The sequence below is a fragment of the Coenobita brevimanus genome, chromosome 12 (assembly GCF_032717465.1).
Source record: "Coenobita brevimanus isolate Jiangsu-jjx chromosome 12, ASM3271746v2, whole genome shotgun sequence".
Classification (NCBI taxonomy): Eukaryota; Metazoa; Arthropoda; class Malacostraca; order Decapoda; family Coenobitidae; genus Coenobita; species Coenobita brevimanus.
The window spans coordinates 573,672-585,000 of NC_136965.1; the positions used below are offsets into that span (position 1 = coordinate 573,672).

Consider the following 11,329-nt stretch of genomic DNA (forward strand, 5'->3'; position numbering starts at 1 on the left):
ACAGTACAGTACTTTTGATACTACCTAACTTGTCTCTAACTTTATCAATAAATTTTTATTTTAATTATGTACTGGTGTTGGAACTAACATTACAAAGCACAGCTACCACACTCTATTTTCCAAATGAATATTACGTACAGTGATGACTCATTCAAGGTACTCACCCTGACTCCTTCATGACTGCTGAGTTACCACAGTCACACGCTCCACCTGCCTGTGACCGAAACATGTTGAAGTCATGTCCCTCATGGTCACCCTCCTGTGAGATACAATGCCACAGTGAGTCAATAAAAGCTGCAAATAAAAGAATATATAAAAGTGGTATTACCTGTCCCCCATATTCACTGCTTCCTTAATTGCAGTGAATCAAACCATTTCAAAATACACCAAACATAAACTACTCATGTTTGATGGCCAGATGCCTTAATCCCAGGTGTGGTCACATGACTCTCCTCCATGTCATTCTGTCCATCATCAGGCTGCCCTCTCTCCAACTCATTTTCCCATCAATTATTTATCTCTCCACCCCATCCCTCCATCTCTGCCTCAAGTCTCCTCTTTCCCATCCCCCCTCCATCTCACATACACTTACCTAGTCAATTTCCCAATCTCCATTCTCTCCACAGGGTACTTCTCCTAATGCTTTCTAGTATACCCTCCACTTCCTCATTTGTCTGTCTGTCTGTCTCCCCATGTTATTGTACAGGCAACTACCATGATATGACAAAGTGGATTTTTCTTGATTGTGGCAGGAATATTTGAAGTGCAATTTAAAGGGCACTGTGACATCAGCCAAAAGTATACAAAGATTCTACAGCTATTGCCAGATATGTTAATCCAACAAGAGGTGGCCACAAACAAATCTCCTCCATATAGCACTGTCTTCTGCCATTTGGTTGCCCTCCCTACAACTCACACCCATCTCTCATAAACCTCCCCACTCCATCCCTCCATCTCATCTTTTGTCTTCCCCTTCTCCTCTCCCCCCTTCACCTCACTCATGTATACTCTTCTTGTCACTCATTCTCCATCCACTCCACATGGCTGGGAAATGTAGAGAGGCAATGATTTATATGGCTCACCTGAAAACACTGAGCGCAGAGACTCATGCATGGTGAGATACCACACGTGCGACATCTGTACGCCACAAAGTTTGCCGTCCACACCAACCCACATGTTGTTGCATTGTCATACCGCCGCACTGCGATGGAGAAAAAAAAATGCTGAGATTATAATGCATACTCAAAATGTTGCACACCCCTCCCCTAATCTTATCTCCATCCATCTCATAACGATGGAAGGAGAAGGAGAACGAGGAGGAATGACCAAGAGAGAAAGTAGCTTCTGTATGGAAGGGCAGTGTTGTAGGAAGAAGAATCGTTTTTGAATAAGGACAAAAATGCAACAAGATCCACCACACAACACACCATCATCATCGTAGATATATGTCATTGTCACTTGGTTGCTTTGAACCCCGTCTTCATGAGTTAGGCAGCAAGGCCATTATCACAATGTTACGTAATGTCCTGACCCCCTCCAGACTACAGTACTTCCGGCCAAAACTCCAAAGAAACTCTAAGGTCACACACTGCCACATTTCACTGACTGTTTCACCCACATTGACAAACCCCTTCACTACAATGACGTGGTGCTGGAGAGGGACACCTTCTTATGGTGGAACTGATATAACTGTGCAACTCAACGGTCTGGTTATCACAACGTCCCTCAACTCCCTCCCTATCCCTCGAATGGATGATGGTTGGACTGCAAACGTGCAATTTTATCCTGAGACCAGCGGGTTCACAGCCAAATAAGACAAGGGTTACTACTACTACTACTATTACTATTACTACTACTACTACTACTGCTACTACTACTACTACTACATCTAATCTACCACTGGTACTGCAGACTGAGTGAATGAATAGGTGGGTGTGAGATAGATGAATGATTGTGATAAACAGAATGGGATGATGAATAATATGTAGAGCCCATTCAAACAACAAAGTAAAACCCCCACACACACATGCACTCTCTCTCTCTCTCTCTCTCTCTCTCTCCATGAATATTCAACAAGGGTCAACAAAGACTTCACACACCATGAATAACGAACAAAGACATCAGAAAACAAATCAGAGAGAGAGAGAGAGAGAGAGAGAGAGTAATTATTATGCACGTTTCACATGAATATAATCATGTACGCAACTAATGCAACCAGTGTCAATATTAAAATGGCAAAAGTATCATACAGGAGGGCGTTATGGCACAATATGCAGAATAAATCGCTAATGAGGAACCGCTACAGTGAATGTAAACTCACTGGACAACACGCTAACCCTCCTGTGGTCCACCATCCTCCTTTCGCGGGATAGGAAAGTTACAGAAAAGCGTTTGTATAACCAGGCAAAGGAGCCGCCTGGTTATATCGGTGCCATCACATGAAGGCATCCCTCTCCATCACCATGCCAACCAGAAATGGATCCAACAGGAAAAATAAAAGGTGTATTAGAATAGGAAGATGGAAAGGTGTATTAGATTTAAGTGGTTGGCTGGGGAGAGGTGGTGTTCCCTGGGGCAGATGGAGAGGTGTGCTGCAGGCAGTCTGGATGATATTAGCTAACTGGCCTCACGCAAGGAAGATTTTAACCTGCCTTGCCACTCTCTGAACTTACATATTATCCTGTTCTCGCCTGCCCTGCCCTGCCCTGCCCTGCCATGCCCTGTCCACACTTGCTTACCCTGCCCTCTCCTCTCCTACTCCATCTTCTGACTCCGAAGCTTTTTCCTCCCTCTCAGGTTTCCCTAAAATCCCCCCTCTTTCCCTGCCTACTTATTCTGCCCCTTCCAAAAACCTCATCCCATCAAGTTCTTACCCTGAATCTTCATCTTCCTTTCCCTGCTCCCCCTCCTCCCTCTCCTCAACTTCCTCTCCTCTCCCTCTTCTCACAATTTCCCTCTCTTCCTTTATCATTTTCACACCTCACCTCTCTTCTTCCAGTTCACAACTTCCTTCTCTACCTCTCCTCATCTGTTCTTCCCTCTCCTCTTCTTGCACAGCCTTCCTTCCCACCTCTTGACGTTCTCTCACTTCATCACCCTTCCTCACCTTTCCCTACTCTGGTACTCATTCCTTTCACTCCTCTCCCCTCACAGTCAACCTTCTTTTTCTGCTTACCAACTTCCTTTCACTCCCCTCCCATTACCTTCCCATCACTCTTCCCCTCTTTTCATTCCCCTCACTCTCATTCTCTCACACTTTCTCTTTCACCTTCATTCCCTCACATTTCTTCCCCTCGTCTTTACACCTCACATCCACATCCTCATTCCCCTTCTCCTTTCCTTTCTTCTACTCCCCCATTCTCCCCTTCCCCCTTTCCTCTCTTCTACCCCCATTCAATTCCCTGCCTCCCCCACCCCCCCTTGCCCTCCTGACATCCTGGCTGTGACCTCTGACCGGATCACGGAAAACCACCCAGGGTTACTTAACAGTCATCTACCCCTTCCCATCCCCCTCCCTCCTGTGCACCTCATTCTTATCCTAACAACCCTCACACACCTCCCTCTTCCCTATCCCTGCCCACACACCAATACCCACATCATCCCACCCCATCCCCACACACCAGTACCCACATCATCCCACCCCATCCCCACACACCAGTACCCACATCATCCCACCCCATCCCCACACACCAGTACCCACATCATCCCAACCCATCCCCACACACCACCCTTAAGCTCATTCATACCCACACCCATCCACACTCACATCCACATCTGCTCACACACACAGACACAAACCCCTACCAACTCCCACATCCACTCACATCCACCCATACCCACAACTGCATCCACATCCACTCACACACCCACCCACTTCCTCATCCACACCTTTAACCTCACCATCCCTTTCATTCACCTCCCTCTTCACACATACAATCACTTCTACTCTCCAGCCATTTCATTCACCTCATTCACTCCCTCACAAGCTCCCCTCCCCTTCCCCCTCCACCCACATTCCCCTACTACTCAGGTCCTTACCCTACATACACCTGCTCCTTCCTCTCTCCCAGCTCACCTACAGTTCATTTATCTTAACTATGTAACTAATGTTTGTTTGGAGCATACTTCCCCTCAGCTCAGTGGCATAATAATACAATACTATGGCTCTATATCCTTCCCACTGTAATTCTGCGTGATTAGCACCAAATTCTAGTGTTAATCCATTGCTACAGCTCAGTATTCAAGCTAGAGAGGAGGGAATTTTACTCCCAGTTCAAGCGACCAGATTGTAGTTTTCATTTTAAGTCACCTAGCGAAGGTCATGTTCACCTCATCAAACTATGTCCACAACTCACTACACTCACCCAAAAACCTTTTCTACGCTTCATACAATTATCTCCTATTCCCGTTACTTCTATGGCAACTCTACTTTCTTCCTTTTCCCCATAACTTCTATACCGACTCTATTTCTCTAGCTATTTTCTTTTCCTCTATCCACTAACTTCTACACCTCACCTGTTTCTCTTTTTCCTTCCCCCATTTCTCTATATTCCACTCTCCTTTAAACTCACTCACCTTTCTGTACCTTATAATCACCCACGTCCTGTTCTCTTCAGTTCTATACCTACCATGTTCCTTCAACTCTCTCTCCACTCCAAACCATCTTCCCCTATCCCCCTCTTCCCAGCGCAATCCTTTTATCCTTCCAACATCCAACCATCCTCAACACGACACTCTCACCTTTCCACATCAACCCTTCCCTACCCATCCATCCTTTCTACTCCTTCCCTTCCCTTCCTATACCACCTCATCCACTCCCACCCTTCATCACAACTATTCCACCTATCCCACACCTACCCTGTTCTTCTTCCCCCTCTTCCTTTAGCCAGTCTTTCTTCTCAATCACTCCATCATTCTCCACCTCTCACCTTCCTGTTCTTAACCCACAAATATCTTCTGTCATTATATCATACTCCCTCTCATATCTGCTCCATCTCTCTCTCTCTCTCTCTCTCTCTCTCTCTCTCTCTCTCTCTCACACACACACACAGTTAAGGGTAAACTTTATTAATGGTTGTCGGTCTCACTGTGCGTCTGGAGGCAATGGAAGACGGTGTGGTTTGAAGAAGGTGATCCACAGAGGTCACACCATGGCAGGCAGGCAGGCAGGAATATTAGGAAGGAAGGATAGGCAGGGGTAGGCCAGAAGGGTAGGCAGAGCAGTTAAGGGCAGACAAGGGGTGGCAGGATAGGCAGGAAAGACAAGGATACGCAAACAGGTAGACAGGAAAAGGCAGAGGGTGAGGGTAGGTACGTAAAGGGAAAAGGTAGGCAGGCAGGGTAAGCAAGGCTAGGGCAGGCAATACAGAGAGGCAGATACACAGAGGTAGAGGATGAGGGTGGGTAAACAGAATGGAAGGGTAAGTAGGAAGGTAGAGGGGAAGGGTAAGTAGGTTAGGCAGGTAAGATGAGGTGTGCGGTAGGTAGAGGGAAAAGCACTGACAGGAAAGGAGGAAGGTAACCATAGAAGAAAATGAGAGGAATGAAGAGACGTTAAAACAAGGCGGGCAGGTAGGCAGCAAGGTAGGCAGGGTATAAGTAATGTGAGAGGCAGGTAGGCAGGCAGGGTGGAGTGGCTAGTGGGAAGGGCAAGAAATATGAAAGCCAGGCAAGTGAGTGAGCAGGCAAGCCAGGCAGGCAGGCAGGGATGTGGTTGGAAAGAGGTAGAGATAGGCATGATGCAGAAGATAAAGGCAGAAAGGTAGGAGAACAGGAGGCAGGCAGGAAATGGAAGCAGGAAGGGAGGAAAGGCAGGGGTGAAGGCAGGGAGGTAGGCAGGTGGCAGACACTAGACAACAGGGAGGCAGGGTAGGTAGATATGGAGGCAGGTTTAGGCAGGGGGTAGGCAGTTAGGCGGGGTCAGGCAGGGGGCAGGGTAAAGCAATCATATCATCCAGGAAGCACGTAAGTGGAAAACATAATTCTTCTCACGCACCACAACTCTCCGTCAATTTTTATCAAGCCCTCTACTGTCAAAATACTCTCTCTCTCTCTCTCTCTCTCTCTCTCTCACCCAGCACTTATAGCATTTCTTTTCAATATGCAGTGTTTAGAAGTTTAATCAAGGGTAGTTCACTGGGCACTTTTATTTCTGTGTGGTTACTAAACTTCCCCCTCTTTGGTAATGCACAAGGGGGAAAGGGGACTCCGAGGCTGGGGAAAGGGAAAGGGGAGGTGGAGGGGATGTGCAGAGAAAATGGACGAGGAGAGGAAGGAAGGAGAGAAAAGGAGAGGAGCCAGAAGGGTAGGAGGGCAAGTGTGGCTGTCAACCGATCAACTGTATCAATGATCACAAAACACAGTGTGAGCAGCAATGAACGGTGGCAAATGACGGAGGAAAAATGGAGGTACATGACTACCAGACAGGCATGAAGGAAGAAGGCAAAGAAGCAGAAAGCCAAACAGTGTCAGACACGGAAGTACGGAAGGCAGAGAGATGTAATCAGGGAGGCAGGCAGGCATGTGCAAAGGCAAGGAGGAAAGCAGACAGGCAGACAAACAGGCAGCCAGGACGGCAGGAAGGAAAGCAGGAAGGCCAGCAGGCATGTAGACAGGCAAGAAGGCTATTGGGCATGCAGTTTACACAGAGGTAATCTGACAGGGAGGAAAGCAAAAAGCTAGGCAGGAGGGAAGAAAGGAAGGAATGCTGCAGGAAAATAGTCATGCAAGCAGAGGGGCAGGCCGGTTTGACGGCAGGCAGGCATGAAGGAAAGAGGAAGGGAAAACTGTAGGTAAATAGCCTAATGATGGCAGCAGCAGGTAGGCAGTGAGTCAGGCGGTGACCTTTGGTTACAGTGCAACAGCAACATTAAAGGGAAGGTGCTCTACACCTCACATAAGCCACATCAAGACATCAACCTCACCCAATTGTAACTCTAGGCATATTTGAATGTGAACCCAGTGGACTGCAGGCTGTTGTTGTCCTCTCTTGCACACCACCATCCTCTTTCAGAGAGGCTAAGAAGGGAATTTTGGGACGTTTGTACAACCAGGCAGCTCCACCGTCCAGTTATATCAGTGCCACCACATGAAGGCGTCCCTCTCCAGCACCACCGAATAAACAAACCCACAATGCATGAAAACAAACCACACGTCCTTGAAACACAACCAACCCTTCGACTCACACCCTGGCCATTCCTGTTACCTACTAATTTACAGAGTTCCTCATTATTTGGGCTGGACACCTGCACACGGTGGCACCAATGTAACCAGGCGGCAGTTAGGCAAAGGTCCCTCACCTGCCTCCCTATTCCCCCAGAGAAGGAAGGTGGGTTGTAAGAGATGCCCAACTCAGTCTGCAGTCCACAGGGTTCACATGACAGATGTGCCGATTTTTTTCCCCTACCCTGCCCTATCTATATCCACCACTTTCACCCATCATCATCATCATCACTTAGGCGACTCTCTCATATCTTTTCCACGACTTGGTTGTAGTGATTATACGTGTGGTGGTGGTAGTGGGTGTGAGTGTACTAGTTGTAATAACATAATAGTAGTAGTAGTAGTGGTGGTGGTAGTGGTGGTAATAACAGTAGTGGCAGTGCAGTGGTGTGGGGGGTCGGATGGGACAGGATAAACGGCATTACAAAGGTTCACATAAATTAACCCTTCTGCCCCCCCCCCCTCTCTCTCTCTAAGCCCCCAACCCCCTCCCCCATATCTACTACCCCCACCCCCTTCCCCCATGCATTAGCTAAACCCTGCAGTTTTCCCAAAAGGTCGCCCCCTCAGCCACTACCCCGGTACCTAAAGACCCCCACCCCTCACCGTTCCTCCTGACGATTTCCTTGTTTTCTTTCTTACAGGTCTTTCTTCCGCCCCCCCCCTCTCTCTAAATTATCTTCAACCTACTCATTCCCTCACCCTCCTTTCCTCCTTCCTTCCATTTCTCTCCCCTCCTCTCTCTCTCTTCTCTCTCTAGTTCTAGGGGTCACGGGAGCCCCCTAATCACCACATCCGCTACCTGCCAACCTCTCGCAACCTTTTCTCTCTCTCTATTTTTTTTTAACTCATTCATTTCCATTCATCGGGGTAGAGTTAGGACAGTTTACTAACCCCCCTCTCTTTCTCTCTCCCCTCTCTCTTTCTCTCTCTCTAGCAGGGCAGTTCGCTCACCTTCTCTTTTTCCCAAATCTTTTCATCCTCCTCCCAGCATCACAAGATATCGTTCAACCACCTCCCTTTTCTCAGATTTTTTAGTTCATCCTACTTACCCAACTTTCATTTATCTATCTATCTATCTATCTGTCTGTCTATTTACCAATCTATCTATCAAGAAAGAAAAACATACATGAAATAGAAAATAATATTAATTGTATGGAAAAGAGAGAGAGAGAGAGAGAGAGAGAGAGACACACACACACACACACACACACACACACACACACTCTCTCTCTCTCCCCCCCCCTCTGTGCTTGGGAAATTTCAACACATCCCTAAGTAGTGATCCACAAAATCACTCTCCCCCCCCGCACCCCACCACCTCCCATTCCCCCTCCCTTATTTCTTCCTTATTCTGTGTAATTTTACTCTCTTAACCTCTTACGTTTCTTCACCATTTTATCTGAGAGAGAGAGAGAGAGAGAGAGAGAGAGAGAGAGAGAGAGTGTGTGTGTGTGTGTAGCATTCGAGTTCCGGATTTTGCCCAGTTCTGTTACGTGAAAACAGTGACACTATATTACCGTCAAGAATTTTTAGGAATACTGGTGTAGTCCTGGCGCGCATCTCACGGCCAGACAATGAATGAAGGAAAAAACTGGAACAACGACTGAGGCGGCGAGCATCCAGCCACAGACGTGCCACGGCGGCTGGGCAGAGCTTCGCACAAGATATCAAGGGGAAAAAACTGCTGCAACAGGGTAATTTGCTGCAACAGGGGAAAACTGCTGCAACAGGGTAAATTGCTGCAACAGGGGAAATTGCTGCAACAGAGGAAAACTGCTGCAACAGAGGAAAACTGCTGCAACAGGGGAAATTGCTGCAACAGGGGAAATTGCTGCAACAGGGGAAAACTGCTGCAACAGGGGAAATTGCTGCAACAGGGGAAATTGCTGCAACAGGGGAAAACTGCTGCAACAGGGGAAATTGCTGCAACAGGGGAAATTGCTGCAACAGGGGAAAATTTATGCAACAGGGGAGAAAATCGCTGCAACGGGGAAAAACACCCCAACAGCATGCCAGGCCGACAGGTAAGCAGATAGGGAAAGAGGAAAGCAGGTGTGGAGAGGTACCGGTAGGTGGAGAAGCAGACAGGTAGGCAGGAAGCAGAGAGAAACAGACAGGTAGACAAGCAGGCTGGGCAGGCAGACATGGAGAAGCGTGAAAAGAAGGCAGGTTAATGGACAAGCGTGAAGGCCGACAGGAATGCAGGGAGGCGGTGAGTGGGAGAGGAGAGGAGAGGAGAGGAGAGGAGAGGGGAGGAGAGAGAGAGAGAGAGAGAGAGAGAGAGAGAGAGAGAGAGAGAGAGAGAGAGAGAGAGAGACAGACAGACAGAGAGAGAGAGACAGAGAGAGAGAGAGAGACAGAGAGAGAGAGAGGAACTTTCTATCCAGTTTCCACTTTTTCCACTCCTCTCAGTATGTGGTTTCTCCAGTGATACCTAACACAGTCAGTCTCTCTCTCTCTCTCTCTCTGGTAAGGAGAAGGGATGAGAGAAAAAACGAGAGGAAGACAAAGGAAGAGGGGAAAGGGGGGGGAGAAGGGGGGGGGGAGAAGGGGGGGAGAAGGGGAAGGGACAGAAAATGGGGAGGGAGAAATAAGCAGGGAGAGAGAGAAGGAGGAGGAAGAGGAGGAAGAAGAGGAGGAGGAGGAAGAGGAGGAAGAAGAGGAGGAGGAGGAGGAGGAGGAAGAGGAGGAGGAGGAGGAGGAAGAGGAGGAGGATGGAGGGGCAAGGAGGGAGAGTGAATAAGAAAGTAGAAGGAAAGGGAGAGAGGAAGATGAGGAAAGGGAGAGAGGACAACCAAGAGGAAGAAAAAACAGGAGGGAAGGGAGGAGGAAAAGGAGGAATAGGATGAAATGGAGGAGTAGAAAGAAGAGGAAAGAGGGAGGGAGGAGGGAGGAGAGGGAAAAAGCACGGGAGGGAAGGAAGGGAGGAAGAGAAGGTAAGGGGGAAAGAAGCAGAAGAGAGAAGGGTATATAGGGAGGGAAGGAAAGGAGGGAGGGAAGGAGGGAGGGATGGAGAGACTATAAAGAGAAGGGGGAGGAGGAGAAGGAGCAGGGCGGGAGGGGAAGAAATAATGAAGGAAGGAGAGGGCGTGACAGGAGAGAATGAGAAGGGGTAGAGGGACGGAAGGAAGAAATGAGAGGGAAGAACTGTGTGAAGATTGAGGGAGGAAAGAGAACGCGACAGAGGGAGGGGTAGAAGTTAGAGAGGAGGAAGGAGAGACAAGTGGGAAGAATTTCAGTTACTATGCTGTTCCCTGCCCCAATCTGGAAGCGATCCTGTATTATTTTAAACAGCAGACGACCTCTCTAACCACTCGGCCCTCCAAAATTAAACTCACCTCGTTGTAACAAATAAAATATGAGGCGGTGTTGGGGCGGAGCGCTGGTGACGTGACTCATTCTTCTCATACAGCAAGCTGGTTTTTTTTTGTTTTTGTGCTGCGTGTTTTTTTGTTTTCACTTTGTTTTTATGGTTCATAAAGTTTGTTGTCTGCAGGTGTTGCGTACGGTCGAGGACAAAAAAGGTCGCCTACTAGTTACTTCACCTTTTCTACTTGTCACACTCCTAAGTTGAGAAGCTTTGTATGTCTCTCTGTATTTCACCTCTTCTGCTTATCACTTTCCTCTGCTGGATAATATTCCTAACTTGAGAGAGGCTTGGTATGTATTCTGCCCTAATATTTCACCTCTTCTACTTGTCACTTTCCTTTGCTGACTAATATTCCTAAGCTGAGAAAGGCTTGGCATGTTTCCATGCCCCAGTATTTCGCCTCTTCTGCTTGTCACTTTCTTCTGCTAACTTACAGTATATAAGGTGAAACAAGCTTGATACATTTCTCCACCCTAATATTAATACACCCTCTTCTGTTCGTCACTTTCCTCTGCTGGCTAATATTCCTAAGCTGAGAGAGGATTGGTATGTTTCTCCGCCCACAGATGATTCTCCTTGATATGATGCACCAGGGAGGAATGTGACGGATATGCTCTAAGTGTGAGGTAGACGCGGTGGAACAGCAATCCAATATTTATCACTGACTGCACACCCTACCATTTGTACCTTACATTTTTTTCACATTTGTCTGGTACACCCTAATCTCATGAGCAA

General features: G+C 47.7%; 1 protein-coding gene across 1 annotated transcript in view; it reads right to left on the reverse strand.

Moving 5' to 3' along the window:
* The window catches only part of Ubr3 (Ubr3 ubiquitin ligase), a 64,127-nt gene that overhangs the window by 23,279 nt on the left and 29,519 nt on the right, over positions 1-11,329 (reverse strand). Inside the window, exons 3-4 of the mRNA XM_080282843.1 lie at positions 1,083-1,201; positions 165-259 (exon numbers count right to left, since the gene is read on the reverse strand). Of these exons, the coding sequence (XP_080138969.1) occupies positions 165-259; positions 1,083-1,201 (214 nt within the window). The remainder of the gene's footprint in view (positions 1-164; positions 260-1,082; positions 1,202-11,329) is intronic.